This window comes from Garra rufa, chromosome 10 (assembly GCF_049309525.1).
Source record: "Garra rufa chromosome 10, GarRuf1.0, whole genome shotgun sequence".
Classification (NCBI taxonomy): Eukaryota; Metazoa; Chordata; class Actinopteri; order Cypriniformes; family Cyprinidae; genus Garra; species Garra rufa.
In genome coordinates, this window is record NC_133370.1 from 44,658,134 (window position 1) to 44,680,334 (window position 22,201).

General features: G+C 37.9%; 1 protein-coding gene across 1 annotated transcript in view; it reads right to left on the reverse strand.

Annotated features, from left to right (window-relative positions):
- arhgap21b (Rho GTPase activating protein 21b) overlaps positions 1 to 22,199 on the reverse strand; it is a 34,934-nt gene extending 12,735 nt beyond the window's left edge. The window contains 12 exon segments of the mRNA XM_073849864.1: positions 50 to 183; positions 1,746 to 1,807; positions 4,867 to 5,166; positions 5,314 to 5,436; positions 5,852 to 5,888; positions 5,988 to 6,084; positions 6,232 to 6,378; positions 11,227 to 12,820; positions 21,821 to 21,875; positions 21,956 to 22,034; positions 22,131 to 22,166; positions 22,169 to 22,199. Of these exon segments, the coding sequence (XP_073705965.1) occupies positions 50 to 183; positions 1,746 to 1,807; positions 4,867 to 5,166; positions 5,314 to 5,436; positions 5,852 to 5,888; positions 5,988 to 6,084; positions 6,232 to 6,378; positions 11,227 to 12,820; positions 21,821 to 21,875; positions 21,956 to 22,034; positions 22,131 to 22,166; positions 22,169 to 22,196 (2,692 nt within the window). The 5' untranslated portion in view covers positions 22,197 to 22,199.
- Between the last annotated feature and the right edge of the window lie 2 nt (positions 22,200 to 22,201).

Below are 22,201 nucleotides of genomic sequence, written 5' to 3' on the forward strand. Positions count from 1 at the left end.
TGAAAACACAAGATAGGTTTCAGTGTTATTTCATAACGGCTTGTGCTACCTTTACTCCTCTCCTGTTCGTTTCTGGGCGAGTAGAGGCTCTGACTCTTAATGCTGCCGCCCAGCAAAGTATGTCTAATGCTGAGAGACTGCCGTGAGGTTTTGGGTGACGGCTCTGTCTTACTGCTGGGTGCACTGTAACAACACACATATTACTAGACACTAAACACAAGGCAATCTTATACAGCTTAACATATATGCGAGAAAAGAAGAAAAAAACTAGTGAGCTGACTGCCAAGCCAATATTACAAGTTAATCCAGGTAAGCTTTCAACAAAAAACTTTTGCTCACTGCATTATCAACTGGTACCGTAGAATTTGGGCGGAAATTGTGTGATTTTACTGATAAAAATAGCAATTGTTTTAAAATGAGATTTAAAAAAAAACTCCATGATGGCCCAAATTTTTTTAATACATTAATATGACTATAATACTATTAATACTACTACTAAAAATGAAATAAATATTACTATTGTAATTTTACTGTAATCTTAAATGTTTACTGTAAACAAAATAATAATAATAATAATAATAATAAACAGTTAATTTCACAGTAAAACTGTAAAATTACAACATAAGCTATCGTAAAGCTATTTTGACCAAAAACTGCAGGGAGTCCTTAATGTTTCTCTTTTGTTGACAAAAGCTGATTTATAAGCGGTTTTCATAACTTTCAGAAGATGGTTGGGAACATTTTGCATTTCCAATGGGGGTGTAATGGTACACAAAAGTAATAGTTTAGTACATACTTTGGATTTTAAAAGGATAGTTCACCCAAAAATGAGCACATTTATGTCACATGGACTATTTTATAGCTTTTAATACCTTTCTGGGCCCATGTCTATGCAGGGTCAGAAAGCTCTCGGATTTTATCAAAAAATTCTTAATTTTTGTTCAAAAGATTAGGGAAGGTCTTATGGGTTTGGTACAACATGAGGGTGAGTAATGAATGACAGAATTTTAATTTAGGGTGAACTATCCCTTTGAGTCACATTTTGGTATGTTTTCGGTACAGCAGTAAATAAAATACAAGATAAAATGCAGTATTTTTTTTCCCTCCATTTTATAGACAGTGGTTTACTGGACAAACTGACTGTCTTTAAATAAAAGAAGTCTGTCATCACTGCTGCAACACTCATACTATGGTATATAGAAAGTGCTGCTTCTTTCAGATATTTTAGCAAAAAGTATAGTCTAGTCAGAATTATTGCACAACTCATGCTTAGGGAAACTCGGATCATGCAGATTTCATGCAGCGGCACGCTATGCATCCTCTGTTAAATATTCAAATGAATTTGAAGTATCAAAGTATATTGATATAAACTTTATTGTTCTATAATTCATTTTAAAAAAAGACATTATTTATTTTTTAGTTTCCAAAATAAAGTTATAATTGACTCAAACTCTAAAAGTAGGTAATGCATGTATTTATTAATTTAAGTCGCAGCCTTTGTAATTCGATTATTGTCCTAAGCCATATTGCAATTTTGGTTTTATTTCAAATATAATGCCTAGTAGCAACGTCAATCAAGCATGAGCGCTGGTAAAGTCTCTTGTGTGGCCATACTCTTTGTTTGGTGTTCAGTGTGAGTGAGTGACAGCTGACAGAGCTTCATTTCAGTGAGGCAGCTCACTAGGATTTGGAACATAGCCTTTATGGCAAGGCAAACTTGCTTGTCTCTATGACATGTTCTTTACCTCATGGATATATACTCCTTCAGCTTTCTGTTGATCAAATCAGTGCTGGTTACAGCAGCGTTCTGAAAACACGAGACAAAGAATCATTAGCATTGCGGTAACATGCAAACCTCAAAGCAGAGTACAGCAACATAATCTGATTGTGAGCATTAAAAGGTAACCAGTTCCTCTGGCAAACACAGGAGAAGAATATTAACAAAAAGCCTAGCCATAATCCTCACACCTTCAGTAAACAATTTCACCTTGACACTGATTTCAGCAAATGACAAAGCGCTGCTGTGTTAGCAGTAAGCTGGTTTTCACATGGTTTCATTTGAGGACAAAATTATGCAATACTGTGATGCTTGTGCAGTCAACTCTGAGGTGCCACAGACTTGATGATATTAACCTGCTATGATTTCCTGCTCATATTCGTTCTTTGTGAGGCTGTTCACATGACATTTTAAATGTGTAACCAGACACTGTTTAGAAAGGAGTCAAGGACTGAGTGTTTAGCATAGCCCTGTTATGCTCTACAGCATTAAGCCGCAAAAAGTAACTTTCTCCATTTTTGGTGATTCAAAAGTAGCTGTGTATTTAAATAATAGAAATTGCAAGAAAATATAGATCAGATTTCTGTATACAACAGATGCTTTATCAGAGCCTGATTTTTGGAACACCCATAAAAGCATAAAATAGATTTTTCCTTGTCTGCTGCCTTTGACGTCACAGCAGGATGGCCGATAGTGAAGGCCAGTTGGCCACCAGCCAATCCAGCTTTGTCCGGTTGTCATTTCCCTGCATTTACAGTAATTAGTCACATGGCACTCTTTAACTGTTTATGCATCCAATTCATCCCATCTTGCCATGTTCAACAGTAGGAAACAAACATGCAGCCATGGCTATTGCGACTGTTGACCTCTTTGTACTTAGTCTTGGGGTTAATGATGTCTAAATCCCAAAGAATACTTTAAAGTATTGTTGAGGTCAAAAGGTATACACCTTGCAGATTCTGCAAAATGTTAATTATTTTACCAAAATAAGAGGGATCATACCAAATGCATGCTATTTTTTATTTAGTATTGACCTGAATAAGATTTTTTACATGAAAGGCATTTACATATAGTCCACGAGAGCAAATAACAGCTGAATTTATATAAATGACCCCGTTCAAAAGTTTACATATGCTTGTTTCTAAATACTGTGTTGTTACCTGAATGATCCACAGCTGTTCTTTTTTTTTGTTTAGTGATAGATGTTCATGAGTCCCTTGTTTGCCCTGAACAGTTAAACTGCCCGCTGTTCTTACGAAAAATCCTTTAGATCCCACAAATTCTTTGGTTTTTCAGCATTTTTGTAGCCTGACAAGCCAGACCCACATAAATAGCATTTTTGTGTATTTGAACCCTTTCTAACAATGAGCATGCGTTTACATGACTTTATTAATAAATCAGGTTGTTTCCATTTAGTGAAATTAAAATATAATCATTTGTACATCTGACTCTGAGTATTCCATATGTTTGTCAGTTATGATGTTAAATAAAGCTTGCAACATGTCAGTGCGAAACTTACAGCTTATATTATCCTCTCATGCAGTTATAAATGCAGCATTTTGATTGAACCACTTCTGCTGCACAAGATGAGAACACTTTTATCATTTTCTGAGTCATGAAAGAGTCTGCTTTTGTGATATATTCCCTTCTTTCTTTACTGCAAAACATTTGCTTTGTGTAGATGCGCTTAAATCTGCACTAACAACACGCTCGTCACGTATCACACATGCACACCTCAATAAGCCGACAGAAAGCGGGTTATTGCGTTTACATGTCACGCGAAATTGGGGTAAGAGGCAAAAAAAAAAATACCTGTGTTGACCAGTTTATGCTTAGGCATTTATGACCTTACTCCGGTAAAAGAAAATGGGTTACCGCATTTACATGACCGTGTGTGTTTCCGGCTTTTAAAGCATACTCGAGATCCATCTTTTTACACTGAGGACAACTGAGGGACTTATATGCAACAATTATAGAAGGTTCATATGCTCACTGATGCTTCAGAAGGAAACATGATGCATTAAGATCCGGGGGTGTAAACTTTTGAACAGAATGAATGTGTGTACATTTTTCTTATTTTGCCTTAATATAATATTTTTTTCATTTAGTACTGCCCTTCAGAAGCTACAGAAGATACTTACATGTTCTCCAGAGGACAAAGTAAGTTAAATTTACCCTGATCTTCAAATTCAGAAGGTTTTTATCCCCCGGCTCTTAATGCATTGTGTTTTCTTCTGAAGCATCAGTGAGCATTTGAACCTTCTGTAATAGTTGCATATGAGTCCCTCAGTTGTGCTCAGTGTGAAAAGATGGATCTCAAAATCATACAGTCAGTCATTGTTGGAAAGGGTTCAAATATACAAAAATGCTGTAAAACTAAAGAATTTGTGGGATCTGAGAGATTTTTCTGCAGAACAGTGGGAAGTTTAACTGTTCAGGACAAACAAGGCACTCATGAACAACTATCACTAAAAAAAAAAAAACAGCTATGGATCATTCAGGTAACAAAGCATTAAGAATCAAGCATATGTTAACATTTAAACGGAGTAATTTTTATAAATTTAACTATTTTCTCTTGTAAAATAAAAAATAACATGCATTCTGTACGATCCCTCTTATTTTGATAAAAAAATTAACATTTTGCAGATTCTGCAAGGTGTATGTAAACTTTTGACCTCAATTTATATAAAGTATACAAATGCACAGGATACTCCATTTGATAGTGTGTGCAAACATGCACACAAGAAAGTGTCATCCTTGTTTATTGTGCTCATGATTTATCTCCAGAAGTTACAACTGTTAAAATGTCTTTGTACTCGTCTAAACTAAAGGTGCGGGTATCTCCTAACCCCCTCACACAAGCGCTTGCCAAAGCAGGCATCTATTATTGTTGCTGCCTCAAGTGGTTTGTTTTTCCGCCTCATTCATTTATTTTGACTGTGAAACACTGGACCGGGACAGTGTTGCACCCTGTGGACAAACTAATTAGCACAAAAATGTGCAGTATGCACAATTAGATCTGGATTTACATCACACAACTGTATAAATACCTCAGCTGTCACGTTAAAATGCTATCACTGTCAACAAACCTCCTCATCCAGGTTGCTGTTTTCTTGAATGACTCTTATCCAGGACAGCATGTCTTCTCGGCCCTCTGCCTGAAACAGATACTCGCAGTCCGAAGTCGTTAGCCGCAGGACATTCTTGCGCTTTGTGTCGCTGTAAGAGATGTCAATCAAGCAAGCCTTGATGCTGACAGATTGAGGCTCGTCTTCCAGTTGAGAGTTGACGTGAGCAAGTCCTTCCTTTTTGTCCTTATAGAGGTAAAGGGAGTGTCCCCGCAGCACCGAGTACATCTGTTTCCACTGCCGCATACCGCCTCCTACTCGCTATAAAGAGAAGAACACGCAAAGTGCAGGTCATGATCAGTAATCTAAACCAATTACAGTTAAACCATCAGCATTCAATTCGATAAGCTCTTGAATGAACTTGCCACTATGGGAAATTAGTAGTAAGAGACTGCGAGATTTTCCCACCTTGGCCTTCTCCGTGTTGAGCTGTCGGAAATGCAGCCAACCCTCCTTGGTGGAGTCACTGAAGATCTCAGTGGAGGAGTCTCTTCTGGAGCTGGAGTCATCAGACTTATGGCCATCTAATGCCTATTAGAGCAGAACAAACATGAACATTTGGGGTCTTACCTTGGCTAATTGTCCATAGTTTTTACTCTGTACTAGGGGTGTGCGATATGACGATTTTTGACACAAGGTTTACATATAAAATTGTAAAATAGCAAAACCAACATGAATCATGATAAAATGGTGATATTTCTGAAAAAAAAATCATATGATATTTTTGCCATATCGCCCACCCCTACTCTGTACCACAACTTATTGACTACATGCACAATGTATTACAATTTAGCTAAAAGAAGGTATCTTAGACCGACTTTTAGACATAGCCTTAAAATACAACCTCTGTAGGGATCTCACTAAGCTTTGGAACAGAGTCAGCATCACCATTATTAGTCTATGAAGGTTCTGATTTAAAGAAAGTTGCTCTTTATGAACATCTCACCTTCCTGAAAACCCTTAGACTTGGTTTGCTGGATCGCCTGTGAAAATGAATGCTTATGTTAGACCAAACAACCACTCACAACGAAAGTATTAGCAATCTCCAACATCACATTCTATCACTTTTAAAAGACACTTACCCACGGCCTTCCTCTCTGTAGTTGTCCAGGCCCTCGTCGTATGATTTTGAGCGCTCCGTTTTGGCTCCTGATTCCAGGATGGCATTTCTGAGAGACTCTGTGTGCGTGTAGACAAAAATACAACATCAGCGGGAAGCTCAACAAAATGCTCACTGATCCATTCGTGTGGTGCTCTCAGATGGCAATAATTGTAAAAAAAAAAAAAAAAAAAAAAAAAAACTGAAATCTGTACAGGCATGTCTACCTTGGTCATGAGACAGTTGCCGGCGCATGAGGGGGCTGGGGGTGCTAGGGCTCGGGCTGTCAGAGATTACAGCCTGAGCTCCAGAGATCACAGCCGACGCAGGAATATGGCTGCCATCATGGTCTACACTCGGGCTGACGGGCTCATCTGTAAACATGTAACATAGTGGTAAACATGCAACTCTCTTTGGCATGTGTGTTTAAGCATGTACACACAGAGGCTTACAGAGCAACAAGCTGCTACTATAAAATTAAGAAACACATTGTTCTTCCATCCATGCATGCAGAGTTGATCACAAAGTTTTATTTCAGAAGTTTCATACAGTATTGTACTACAAGCAAACATTTCAAAACCATGGACTTTGTTGCATATAAATGCAGCAAATTGGTAAAAAAAAAAAAAAAAATTAAAAATTAAATAAAGTGCTATATTAAGATGCCTGCTCACCAAATAAAAAAAAGTTTATTTAATAAAAAAAATATATATAATGAACACTTAATGTAGTTGTAAACATTTCAATTGCACATATTTTATGAACTTTTTATGTCAACTTCACTCCAATTTGTTGTTGTTATAGACGTTTTTCCTGAACACGGAAGTCAGTCCGACTCTTAACTGAAAGAATGCTTTGCATTTCCGGTCTGCATTGTTTCTAGTCAAATAAGGGTATATTCTGAGCTAATAAACTGATGTTAAACCTATTAAAATGTTTTTAAAAAGCACATGGCTCCATAGCACCATCACTTGGTAATGTCGCAATGACCGTCATTTGTCAGTGCCTCGCTTTAATGAGTGTGTAGATGACACGAAGCAGCGGACGTTAGCTACATTAAAAACAGATGGACGCTATTTGAATGGTTTCCTATGGAAACCGGAACAGAAAAGCATTCAATCTGACGTTAGAATTCGTAATGGCGACGCTTATCGTTTACTCAGGAAAAAGGTCTATATTAACATTTACACAGCGGCTGTAATAACTTGTTTTCAAATTTATTAACACATGCATTAAATAATAAAGACATCACTAACAGGTTAAGTAAAGATATGTTATGTAATAAGGATGTATATATAAATCGAAATGATCCTATCTAGAGGCCACTGAATGACTTTCCGAGGTTTACTGAAGACAATCAGATTAGTTTTACCACAAAATCACAATAACGTGAACATGCATTTTACATTTAATACTTTGTTGTTTAAGTGGATGTCACCATTTTTTCTAGGAAAGCTGTCAAATTTTTGCGAAATGTTAGTTTTTTTGGTTTCTTCAATCAAATTATCAAACATTTTCTGTTTTCACTGGTAATCAACTTGCAGGTTTTCCTAAAGGTTATTGGTCTGATGTAATATCCATTCAACTAGGGATGTAACAATTACCGGTTTGACGATAAATCATGATGAAATTTCCCACGGTTAGTATTACAGTTTCATATTTTATATATCATTATAACCATATTCAATTACTGCAATTTGAACTGAGGATAAATAAATACTGTACAGCATAAAGCACAGATTTAAGAAACAGTCTCACTTGCACAGGTACTCAAGCCCCTGAGCACCCACGGAAAAAGATGAGATAGTCTTAGTTGATTTTAACTAATAAGAAATGGACTGCAGCTTACCTTTTTATTAAACTTTTTCAAAGCTTAATTTGAACATTTACATTAGATATTTAAACATGCCATTAGAAAAACTGTTGTCAGTCATGTTGTCATTTTAAATCTGGACATCATTGGTACTTTTATTGTTTTAGTGACTATGCAAACAAAAAGTCATTTTATTTGTTGTTTGTTGATTTTAAATATAAAACTTGGTGACATCTCAGTACTTTTTGAACATTTCCAGCAAACTTACATATTAACAATACAATGGTAATACTGATAACTGCGATAATTTTGGTCACTATAATCGTGATAAGAAATTTTCATACAGTTACATCCCTACATTTATAAAACGGCAGTTCCTTACAATTACATTATTTTTTGTCAATTTGCTAAGATAACGTAAACATTCCAAAAGATCTCTCTCAATGCATCTGTGCAAAGGCTAATTTAAGCTCTTCAATTTCATCCTGTTAATTCTCTTGCCATTGGGTAAATAAATTATGTTTTAAGTGCCTGAACCTGACCAATTTATGTCTTGTACACTAAAAGTGTGGTATGACCCAAATATGTTGAGGACATTCACTTCCCAAGCCAAATCTCTTATTTGAACTTGCTCGATACTGTTGACACCAAAAGAACAAAGAATAAGACAGAGTAACTTTATAACTTTTATAACTTTATAAATATAATACCATACCATAGACAGCAGCTTTTATTTTGCCTTAAAAATGTCACATGCCTACAGTGCTTATCTTGATTTCACTGCAAGCAAGAAGCCTGCATAAACTTTTTTTTTTTTCTAGGAATGAGGACAGTTTTATTTATCTTAAAATTTGACATGTCCTGTTTTTGAGAGCGCTGAAAACTTTTGAGCTCCTCTGCAGGTCTCAGCCAAAAAAGGTTGGAGTACAAAGCTGTTCTGTGCTGCCAGAGGGCTGGAGCAGCTAAAATTAAAGCAACTGCCCTAGTTCCTGCATCCTCCAGCGTCTCTAAGAGGGCCAAGGGGAAGGTGTGCAAAACCCTCTTCGGGCCTAGCTGAAGAGCTCTAGCGAAGCCTACAGATCGCCTCGCTCCAAGACACAAGAATATTAATGCCATCAGCGCTAACCTAGCTTCAATTTCAGATGATAATAGACTGGGTTTTGCTGCAAGATATTCCTCTGCTCAATTCATTTCAGCAGACACTTTTCTCCAAAGAAACTTACAATGGACATTCTGAGGTTTGGGACAAAACTAAAACCAGAGTCATCGTGTTTACTCTGCACTTAATACTGTGCAGTTATCTGTGCATATTAAGCTGGGACAGAAGAAAGTACTTCAACAGTGAAAATAAATTACACCCTTTGAATCTTGACTCACTATTAGTTTGGACCGCAAATGATGTAACCAAATGGAATTACATTGATTCCCAATATGTTAACTGGATGTCAATCAAGGTCATGTGACAAAAATATAGCATACTACTGCAATTAGGGCATCATATTCAAATCCTAGAATAACTTAAATATACCTAATGTCTTTTACAGCTAGAAACATTTACATGTTGTTTATAAAGAATTTCTAACATGCATATGTCCAACCGTGCATTTCTATGCTGAACTACGCAGGTTATCTGAAATCTCAGAAATAATAAGAGGCACAAATCTGATTAATTTAAACGCCAAAACAACAACAACAGTAAAAGTATTGGCAGTGCTAGAAGCATGAATGTTATGATTGTAGTTATCTGCATAAAACATGCACATCATAACAAGGAAATCTACAATCAGAAAATGTGATGTGTTACCTAAAACAAAATCTAGAGCATTTACTTCTTAAACAAAGAAGTAAAGATCTTAGAACTCCAAGACCTATTCATAAGTCTTAATTGTTATTGATTTACAATCAACCAAAAACACTAGAGTCATGACTCCAGTATAAAAGCTCTTAAGAGTAATAATACAGGATGATCGTGTTGATTAATGTTTAGACTTTAACACTTCACAATATGAAATCATCTGGATGTTATAGCTATCAGTTTTGACCAAACAGGCAAATGCTTCTTGCATAGTCCAATTACAAATATTTGATTATAATTATTTTTTATTTACATGCACCCATACCACAGTTCATAGCTATATTTAATAATAATGTGCAGTCAGCCAGTCACTTAAATCAAGCTTTTATAATAAAAATCATGATGAAAGCTTTTTTGCTGCACAATGACTTGATGGTACATTACCACACCTATTTCATGTTTACATAAATAGTATTACTACTACTACTAATTACATACAATAAATAATAACGTTTAATCTGAAATGGCACACTCATTTCAAGCAAAATCATTAAAACCACAAAACCAGTCTGAAGAAGCACGGGTATATTTGTAGCAATAACCAAAAATAATTAGGATATTAGGTAAAGATCATGTTCCATGAAGACATTTTGTAAGTTTCCTACCATAAATATATCAAAACTTAATTTTTGATTAGTAATATGCATTGCTAGGAACTTTATTTATCCGACACCTATCTTAACAAATCATACATCAATGAAAAGTTTATTAATTTAGCTTTCAAATGATAAATAAATCTCATTGTCCAAAAATGTACCCTTATGACTGGTTTTGTGTTCCAGGGTCACATATAATCTTCAGCACAAATTGGAATATCACATACCTATCAGAAATACCAACAAAACCATTTGTATATTATCACTAACATTCCTACAGCTACTTGTTTACCTTCTCTCTTACATTCTTTTAAAAAGTATCAGTATTTTTCAAAACTCTAATTCCAATGGTGTAAACTGTATAAAAGATAAGCAACGAACCTGTTACAGAGAATGTCTGATATCAGAAGGCTAGTGCACAAAAATAATCAAAGCTTCAAAGACAAAATGTGACAAGAGCACAGCTAGGCTATCACTCAATATTCCAGACCAATCCTCAGGCATTAGAGTATGAGAGAAGGCACCTCCTCCCTGAACAACACCATGACTCACACACAGTCACTCTCACTCTCCTTCAGTCACTCCCAAACAGCCACACTCACAGGCCTAGATTTGTACCTTCTGCATACATCAACTGTACTTTTCAAGCGTTGAGAGTTTAATGTAACAGACAATACAAAGTCAAAATTTGGTCATGATAATCCTCTGTCTGGACACATGGGGTCGGGATTTAAAATTGTGATAGTACCGCAGGTACTGGAGCATTACTAATACGAAAAAAATCACTAATGGCCCAAATTGCACATAAGAAATTAATTGCACAATACATCTCCATTATTATCTACACGTAAGCAATTATTGTTCAAAAAATATCTGCAGCAGCTCTAAAACAATCCCTACTGCTGGCTCAAGCTTGTTGCCGGGTTAGCGTTGCTATGGTTACAAAGAGTGCACTTACCGATGAAGGGAATGGAGTCAAGTGATTCGTCCAGATTACTGGAGCAGAAGGAGGAGTCAAGCCGCTCCCCCAGTCTCTGCATGTGCATCTCCCGCCGTGCATCGTTGGGCAACCAGCAGACAACGCCCCCCGCCGGCTCGGATCCGTCCGTGTCGTTCACCGCAAGGATGTACGAGGGATGGCGAAGAGGTTGAGGGGTCCCCTTCCCTGTTGGGGGCTTCTCTCGGAGGACTACACCATCCACAGGACTGGACCCGTTTAACGGTAGGCCCTTGACATCCCGTGGGTGTGTCCTCTGAGCTGACGCCCCACAGTGCGGTCTCTGCGGAGGCGGAGCGGAGTACGATGCCGACCTATATCCGACTGGATTTTCCTTCCCGGATTCTGGGCTCTGCATAGTTTCAGCCCTAGTTCTCGATTGGTTTGATGACGAATTAGAAATGCGATTTCCGACAACAGCTCCGCTTTGGTCTTTGGAAGGAAGCTCTTTGGCCTGGTTTAGTCCATTGCGAGGTCGCTCCGGAAAACCAGCAGTGGGTGGGATGTCCGTTCTGGAGCTGTGCGTATGAGAGCCAGCAACACCTCTGACGCTCATACCATACCCTGTTGACGGACGGTAAAGCACCGCCCGTGGTGGGAGAGACTGTCTACTAGGACGACTCCTCTGGTCTACTCTGCCATACAGCTGCCTGTCCACAGCGGCCCATGGTGCGGCAGAAACTAGTTCACCGTGTTCCACATAGTCTGACGAATGAACACGGGGCTTTCGCATGAGGCCGTCAGAGGACACGCTACGAGGAGGCCAGTCCCTGGCGTGGCCAGCTCTCTCCGCCCCGCTCATCCTATCCTGTGAAGCGCTGCGTGGAGGAAGCACAGAAGGGCCCTGGTAAGCCCGGTCATGAGACGTGCTTCTGCGGCGTAACTTATTGCCCCAGCCAGGCTGGGGTCCACAGTGGGGGCCACCGTGGACACTTTGGGACGCAGCTCGCAGGCTGTCTAATCGCTCTTGGATAGTCCGACTGTACGTGTGAAGACCTTTGTTATCGATATATTCCCGGTATGTCTGGTAAGTCCTCCAGTCAATGTTCTGGTGGGTAGCAGGGGAGGCAATGGAGGAAGCAGGCGCATAGTGTGTAGGTGGAATGGCATAAGGATCACCATGGTAACCTGAAGGGAACATGTCAGCTTTGCGAGGGTGGAGGTATGGCGGACGACCACCAGACACCATACCAGGCCTGGCTCGGATCAGCATTGGATCTGGGCCTACTAGACCATAGTCGCCCCTATGACCCGGAACCATACGGCCCATGTGAACATCAGGAGGTACCACCACTGTCCGAATGCTCTCATTGCACACACACACTGCAGTCTGTGTCTTTGGAATGGGTGGTGGAGGGGAGGGAGGTATTGGTATCTCCACACGGTATCCTAGATCCGATGGTACAACCCCCGGGGCTGATGTCTCAGTGGCCTGGGCCATCCCCGGGGGCTTACAGTCTACTCGAGGGTAGCATATAGGGGGTGGCTCCGGGATATGACGGGCATTTCCACTGTATGCGTCGTGACCCTTAAGGTAGGCATCTTGGGAATAGGCCTGTGGAAAAAAAGAATCTGGTAAATTGAAATAGTATTCACAGTATCAGAGAAAACTTGAAATTCATGATGAATTCCTTCAAATAGTTCTCTCCGTGTGGGAGGACGGCATTACATTTGCGTGTGGGAGTTTGACAGGTCAGAAGTGTGAGCTGTACTCTGGTGCGCCAAGTGCTGGAGAATTCTATGATATTCATAACAATATCCAAAGCTGACAGTTCAGAACAGGAATACACCTACAGTAATTAACTTGACTTCTAAACTATAGAGCTATGAAGCTCTAATTACAGTTTCTGTTGTGTACGACTGTAAAAAAACCCAGCTGCGTTCTGACCTCAGCTGTAAGCAAACAGGTAATTCCTTCTCTTTAAATTTTATTACAGTGCTGGAAAGCAAAACCAGCCTCCATTTCACACAACCAAGATGCATCTCCAAAGCAAGCACTAGGCAGGCCAAAATAATCAGAATAACAAGAAGAAAGTGATGTCACCCACCGTTCGGGTCACCACACGTGAACGAAGCGACACCGAAGCCAGAGGTGACCGCTGGCCCTGATTAGAAACGGCACTGAATCTGACCTCTGTAATCATGTCTAAATCCAGTTTAAGGTAGACAACTATCACAAGATTTCAGTTCACAAATACCAGACTCCATATTGTTTGCCTTCGTCCGATTTGGTGTCTTTCAAAACATGACAGCAAGTCACATAAAGTGGACTTTCAACCCATCATAGAGTTACATTCCTTTTGCATAACTACACAAACTGAATCTGATATCAGTAGTAGGGAACTTCGCCCCTCCCTTCATGAAATGCCACAGACGGTTTGTTACACAGGCCAAAGTTCATCATAGGAAAAGAGAGAAATGAGGAAAGAGGGAAAAGGGGCGAGGCACAGAAAATACGGCTGCTGGATATAGCAGAGAACTACCCACACAGCTAAATCAAACAGGTCACACGATATCCACACTACTGTGATCGAGACATTCAAACGCGCTACGCGATACTACGCTATACTACACATAACCAGAAGCGTCATGACAGTCAACTGTAAATGACAAGAGATACAGGAAATCAACAACCAACTGGAATACAATGACATGCATGACATTTCTAAATAAAAAAAATAAATGCAACATAACAATCGACATGTATGCATCTGCTTACCAGATTAGTGAATTCCTGTGAAAACTGCAGCCATTACATCACAAACCCACCAAGGGGAAAAAAACAGAGAGAAAGGGAGGGAAAGTAAAAGAGCAGCATGCATTAAAGGCGGTCAAACCCAAAAGAATCAAGTCCACGTACTGACAACCACTATCACAGTAAATATCTCGAAAAATGCACAGGAGCTGCAGTGCTGCCAGTAAGGAGGGACCGTGGGAAGGTGGAGGGGAGCTGTGGGAAGACTGTCACGTTAGCGATGCCACCTGCTTGTCCTCGTCGCTCCCAGTCAAGGAGGGGGCTGAGGTGCCTGCCGCCTGCCTCGCGTAGTAGCGATCGGCTCTCCATCTCTCCCCTCTCCATCCATCCGCAGGCAGATTACTCCGTGATCACACGCACACACGCTCCCACCCTCACTCCCAGCTAACTCGTTTGTTCGCTTGCTCCCTCCCTCGCTCTCACTGGAAAGCTGTAACCATTCACATGTCGGAGGCAGATGCTTGATTATACATTCAGCTCCGATGGTACAGCTTCCCCCTCCCTTCCCCGTTTTCTCTCTCGCCGACTCGCGCCTCTACCAGAGAAACGCTCCACAACATAGAGCAGTCAGCTGACTCCAGCTGATCTAATCTCGTCTTTCCTGCCTCTTCCTGTCTCTCTGAAATCCTTAAACCACTGCCCAATGTAGCATCCTTTCACGCCTCTTCAGATCAACTCTGCTACGGTGACTAATGTCACCAGAGACCTCGGATGGATTAATCCTCCAACCAGCTGAAAACCCTGTTTAGACAGGCCACAGCACTGCCTTGCTACACTGCTACACGCAAGAGTAAAACACCATCACGGCAACAGCTGTGCAGCAGACAAGCAGCGCTAGGAAATATAATAGGGGTGGTGATGAGGAGAGATGAGGGGAATTATTGGAAATGTCAAGGAGGCTTTTCTTCACTACCGCCGGGGTAGTGGTTACAAGGTTTGCTTGTAAGTAGTAATGTAGTAAGACACTGATATTAAAAGGGCAAATTCAGCATACACCTTATTGATTATGCATACTTTGTACAGGCAAACAGAAGAACCCAGAATGTAAACGCTATGCGCAAGTTTCCAATTAAATGTGGCCCCATAGAAAACCATTATATAGAAAACACTTTACCATTTAGCACATTGCATTGATATTCCGGGCTCATTGACTTGCCTTTATAAAGTATGCATCATCAATAAGGTTTATACTGAATTTGTGCTGGGAAAATGAGTTGGAATGCGCAATAATTTTGAGCTACAGGCAAAAGAAGTGAAAAAAAAAAAAAAAAAAAAAGTTTTGCACGAATTTGAGGTTTTCACAAAAATTTGTTCATCAAGCCCTCTTCTAGCAATCACATTGCTTCATATAGTAATTAAACATCTAAAATGTCAAAAAACATCACTCTTCCTATAAAGTACATTATTGCATTTATGTCTTGTGAGATTTACAGAAACATATTCTGTTATGTCTTGCATGAACGTTTCGTTAATGGTAGGGAAAAAATATGATGTGTAACATAATAATAGACCCATGCATTGCAATAGGTCCTAATATAGATCTGTCTCAATGTTAATCAAGCATTAAAAGAAAAGACAGAATCACTCGCTACTCTTGATTAAGCTACTGTTTATTTGCATCTTTGTTATTTTTAATAACAAAGATAAAATAAAAAAATAGCTATAATGTGATTAATAATATAGTAATTAAAAAAAAAAAAGAACTGGGGGAAAATATGCAACGTTGCTTGGTGATTTTGCTTTGGAATCTTTAGAAAACTGATTTAATATCACTGTTTTAAAGGCACTTCAAGTATTTTTCAAATTATGAATTTTAGAATGTCCTACTGCTTTTAGTGATTAAAATACTGTAATATGGACTGCAAATGGGCAAAACTCACATTTTGTTCACATATTTTTTGAGAGGTAATCTAGTGACTGAAAACTAATAATTATAATAATGCAAACTGGGGAGAAAATGGTCAGTTTTGTCTTTTGGCTTACTAAACATAATCATTATGCAAAATGCTCATAAACAGTGTTATTAAATCATGCGTTAGAAGCCTTCTATTTATTCCTTTCATCTTAAAATAACAAAAACAACATCAAACTGTTTGACATGTTCCTCTGATTTCTGAAGGATCATGTGACACTTAAGACTAATGGAATAACAGCTGATTAAAATTCAGCTTTTCATAACAGCAATAAATTATATTTTAAACTATATTAAATTAAAAATCATAATTTTATAATGTAATAACATTTTGCAATATTACCGGGTTTTTTTTTCTGCATTTTTGATCAAGTAAACGCAGCCTTGATGAGCATAAGAGACAATTCAGCATTTTAAAGATCATTTCCGATGGCTGGTATCATATAATTTATTGGTACTGTCATTGACGTGTATGTGGAATCTTGACACAGTAAAACATTGTTTCAATGTGCTTGTGTGAACACCACATGTGGTACATTTCCTGAAAAAGTCAATCTAACAATTTTACAGTAATTTAACAAGTTTAATATGTGAAAGCAGCTAGTGACTTTAAATCCAACTTCCCACATATGGCATTTTAACTGGAAAACTAAAAATACCCAAGTACAATGAAAAGATTCTTTCATTTCATAATAAGCAACTAACAAACTTTAAATGATATAACGAGAACATCTTATTAAAAAAATCAGTGTTTTTTTCTCTTTAGCAATCTAGATAAACATTGTTATTCCACTACAGTCTGCACATGAAACAGTAGAGGTGCTTTGAGAAATGCCTTTGCCTGCTGCCAGAGAGTTCAAACGATGCTTACAACAGTAAATGGCACGCATTAAAAGTTAATCTAAAGGGCAAACAAATGAGTGCAGGACTCCGTGTGCGCACTGAGCTGAGCAAAACTGTGGACAGAATTAGAAAGCTCTGAACAGACTTAAAAATAAAACAGAAAAACACGATGCTGGGTGATTATTCACACAAAATAGTTAGAACAAGAGTCAGTGATCTGAGTGAAGCTGGATGAGTCCTGTGTTTCCATGTTATTCCAGTGAGCACAGCATGAACAAAATGCATTTTAACCACAAAAATAAGGGCGTTGCAAGTTTCAACATGTTTAAAGGGATAACTCATCCAAAAATGTTTTCATTATTTAAAAAAAAAAAAAAAAAAAAAAACTTAAGGAAAACAAAGTTTCCAAGAATCTTTGAGAACCTCTTTTCTTGACATCATTATTATATTAAAATATATCAGGGCTCTATACTTTATTTTTTTTACAAGCACTTGTGATCCTAACTTAAAACTTTCAGTGCGAGCGCTTCAGGTGTAGAGGCTGGTTTATACTTGTTGCTATTATTGAGGAAACAATGACAGACGGGGGATTTGGTTTTCAAGCTAAAGTAAAAGATTGCTTCTTAAACCAGAAAAGGTGAACATGTTGGTATTCTTGTGGGAAAAAAACATGCAAGCACTGTCACAGACAGCCAGTTTAGTTTTACTCTTCTTTTTGTTTTCATTTTGAAAAGCTAGGAGGCTCGCTTTTATATTTCTTTTTATTTATTTGATTCCTCAGTGTTTGCTAAACGGTCTGTAATTTATTAGTCGGTATATAATACAGCTTGTGGTGTGTGCCATGCCTTATCTTAAACGTTTTTGTTATGCAAGTTGTCAAGTTAATTATCTTTTCTTGTAAAACATTACTACAAGATTGTGAATTAAAGTGCAAAAGCATCCAAACAAAGCAAAAGAGGAACTCCTATTCACAAAATTCAAATCACAAATAACACTACTGATGAAAAAGAACGGTTTGAGTGTTAACCACTTCTGCTACCATATAACTATAAACTATGAAAAAAGTTCATCAGCATGCATTGATTATGCCCATGTTGTAGCAAAAAAAATGTGACCAAATTATGTGGTCCTGTGACCAACTGAGAAAGTTAGCCGCAAAAGAGCGACCAGTGGGTAGAATGAATCTAGAGCACTGCTAATTCATCCATTTAGGAATGAAGCATGTGACCATCTTAATGAATGGGTCACTGAATCACTGACTCATCAGATTCATTCGAAAATACAGATTTATCAACAAAAACTGCTGTGTTTTCTTTGGAGACAGAGAACTATTCTTCTCTGACTTTTTTGGAAAAATAAAGCGAAAACTAAAGATAAAAAACTGTCCTGAACTAAAGATTTTCTTGTCGACTTTTAGACATTGATTTTAAGCATTAGTCTAAACTAGTGCTTGCTTTGTTTTCGGAGATGAAGTCGGCGACACTGACTCATCATCTCGGCAGTAGTGATAGGCCTGTATGCATGTTTTCATACAGATTACATAATCTAAGAATATCTGTTTTCTCTTTGAATTGGTTCATTTAAAAGTAGACATTTCATTCTCTCTTATATATATATATATATATATATATATATTTTTTTTTTTTTTTTTTTTTTCCATGTCTGTAAGGCAAGTTTACACAGAATTTCAGATTATAATTTTTTTGACACGCGTCCTGTTTACTTTCATTATTTTATTCAATTATTTTACAAAAACGCAATGTTTCGTTGTTATTGTGAGTACACACAAATAAACAGAGTCTTTACAGATTCGAAAGATGTATTACTTTTATTTGTATGAGCAAAAATGACAGTATTTTAAGGCCAAGTGACCGCAACAGGCACCTCCATCTGTCATGCAGTAATCGCGCTACTATTCAGCTTCCACACTCTGCACAGACACTTGAATAGCACACATTTTTCTAGGTTAACATTAGATTGAGCTGCCATGTAAAGTAGCTATTACTACATACATCTTTCAAATGACAAGGCATATGAGGTTTTTTTTTCTGCGACTAATAAAATTTGTCGACCAAGCCTCTTCTCGTCGACTAACGGTTAGTTGACTATTAGGGGGCAGGCCCTAGTGAAAACAGACCAAAAACTCTAAAAAGTAAGTATAAATTTAATGTCACATTTGCAGTCTCATTGATATTTGGGGAAAACAGCAATCTTGTTTGAATTTTATTGCTTAAAGGAGTAGTTCACTTTCAGAACAAAAATTTACGCACCCCCCTTGTCACCCCCCTTGTCATCAAAGATGTTCATGTCTTTCTTTCTTCAGATGTAAGGAAATTATGTTTCTTGAGGAAAAACATTTCAGGATTTCTCTCCATATAATGGACTTCTATGGTGCCCCCGAGTTTGAACTTCCAAAATGCAGCTTCAAATGGCTCTAAACGATCACAGCCGAGAAAGAAGGGTCTTATCTGGAAAAACGATTGGTTATTTTCTAAAAAAGAAAATTACAATTTATATACTTTTTAACCTCAAATGCTAGTCTTGTCTAGCTCTGTGTGTACTCTGTGTAGAGATTAAAAAGTATATACATTGTAAATGTTTTTAGAAAATAACCGATTGTTTTGCTAGATAAGACCCTTCTTCCTCAGCTTGGATCATTTAGAGCCCTTTGAAGCTGCATTTAAAACTGCATTTTGGAAGTTCAAACTCGGGGGCACCATAGAAGTCCATTATATGGAGAGAAATCCTGAAATGTTTTCCTCAAAAAATTTCTTTACGACTGAAGAAAGAAAGACATGAACATCTTGGATGACAAGGGGGTAAGTACATTATCTGTAAATTTTTGTTCTGAAAGTGAACTACTCCTTTAAGACGAACTAGAAGTAGATTTTTTTTCCCCATCTCGAATATTGGGAGCATTTTCATCCATTTAGGTTGTATTTTCGTCTCAAGATTTTTTATTTTTGACTAGGCTGCTAGTCGTCAAAAAAATATTTTGACAGGTTGCAACAAATCAACAGCCACTCATGTTAACTTGCAAGTTCTGACTCAAGGAAAAGCAGTCAATCGTAGAATGATCGAGCCACTTGCATGGTGCCCAAATCCTTGTCATTTTCAGTTGCATTTAAAAGTGACACTGTAGAGCAATGTATGTGTTTGTATATACTGCATGGGCTTCTGTATCAGAGCTCTGTGAGAGAGAGAGTGCATGTGCCAGGCCCCAGCTGGCATCTCTCTCCCAGCTGAGCGGCTGCTTCAACACAAACAGTCTTTCATGAAGCGAGAGCTTCCATCCTGTCTCAGAGAACATCCTGCTCTTCACCTCTGCAAACTCTAAGGCTTCATTATATTAGAGCATCAACTAAACACACAGCACACGAGTTTATCATTCTCTATCAAAGAACAGCATGTTCAAAAGTTTACAACAACCTAATAGAGGAACTACAATCCATCAAAATGAGTTCTTGATTAGCACTGCAGTCGATCTGGTACATATCAAGATAAAACAACGGCACCATTCAGAAGTCAGAAGACCCAGGAATGCACACACCACGGAAATCAGTCTGTAATGGAAAGTGTCATAAAGAATGCAGGGCAGATGAAGTGATGACTGCATTACAGTTATGTGTAATTGAGGGCAGCTGTGATGGTGCGGCAGTTTGAGGCTCGCTGGAGAAGGACGGGCTGCAGTGTCCTGTTTAGCAGTCCCAGATAAGGCAGCACTCAGAGGAGCAAGAGGAACCTGCCTCTTTCCTCTGAAATGGGTCAGAACTTTCATTTCCATGAGTGCAAATAGAACAAGTGCTGCCGAATGCAAACTCAAAATATAGTGCATACAAAGACCTCATTAGAATGATGTATTCAGCTTCTGACCAGTTTTATTTGAAGAAATGTTAAGTAACTTTGTCCTAACTAGACAACAACTTTCCAATAATGTGCATAGCATGTTTCCTGAACATCAGAAGTTTCAGTTTCACTTTAAATCAATTTGATTAGGCCTGATGTTTATTATAAATATTGTTTAAAATGAATGCCACTATAATTTGTTTGGTTTATTCATATATTTCTCATTCCTGTTCTGAACACTGTAAATTTTATTTTTTTTCTGTAGAGTAAGGGCAAATAAAATACATGTTTATAATGTTTGTAAATCTTCTGTATTCCAGTAATTTAGATCATCACTCAATTTATTGATTTCTCAACTGTTCTGCTCTGACTTTGTAACTTGGAACTAGGGTTAACCGTTACGCATTTTTTAGGGCTGATGCTGATACGGATTATTACAGATCAAGAACGATAACCGTTATTTTGAACCGATATATAAGTCCGGTGTAAAAAAAACTAATTAACGATACAATTAAGAATAACAAGGGCTCTGACTAAAACTTTCTTTAAATGCTTTTAAATTATTTTATCAGCAAATCAGTTTTAAAAAATGAACGATACCGATATTCATAAAAATGCTTAATATCGACGCCGATAATCGGTCAACCCCTACTTGGAACTGCTCTTACTTTGTTATTTTGTTGGCAAAATAGAGCAAAACCAGACCAAAATGTCTAAAATGTAAGTCAGTTCATATTATTGTAGTATAAATTTAATGTCACATTTGTAATTTCTAATATTTGGGGAAAGCATCTCAAATATATATAATCCGATAGATTACATATTTCAAGTAATGTAATCAGACTACTTTTTGTTTACGTTTTCGTTTATCACACATTTAAATAGGATACTTCTCTATTTAAAAATAAAATGTGAATTATTAACCAATGCAACTATTTTTTTTCTCTCAATAATGTAATTCTAACTCCGGTGTGACATCAGGTATAGTTAATTTTCTGGAAAATATGGTAATAATATGCATCTATGTTTAGAAGGATTTCGGACCAATGAGATTCCATTGTGGGCGGGCTTCTAAGCACTTGTTGCTTTGATCTAGTTGTGTACCACTGTCAAATTTGTTCTGCAGGATTTCCCTTAAAATCAGTGCAAAAATAAAATTCTGCCTGGACCAAACATACAAAAAAACAGTCAAATCTTACCAGCTGTAGTATATCTTCATCTTTTGGCATCACACACAACTCCAGAAATGTATGACTGTAAGTGGAAATAAATATTTAGGGCCACAATCAGACTTTTATCAGGACACATCTAAATTAATTCTAACACACGCTCACCTGTTCTGGATGAGCCCTATGACCTGGGAGTATGTCTTCCCAATGATGCTCTCGTTGTTCACTTTCACTATCCTGTCCCCTGTTGACAAAGTTCCATTACCAGGTTTTAGATTATCAGACATCGATAAGCAAAATGAAATGGTGTGCTGTACATTTGTAATAATGGTGTAATTACCAGTGCAGAGTCCGGCGCTGTGAGCGGGCCCTCCTCTTTGACCTGCTTCACAAAGATCGTGTCCATGGGCT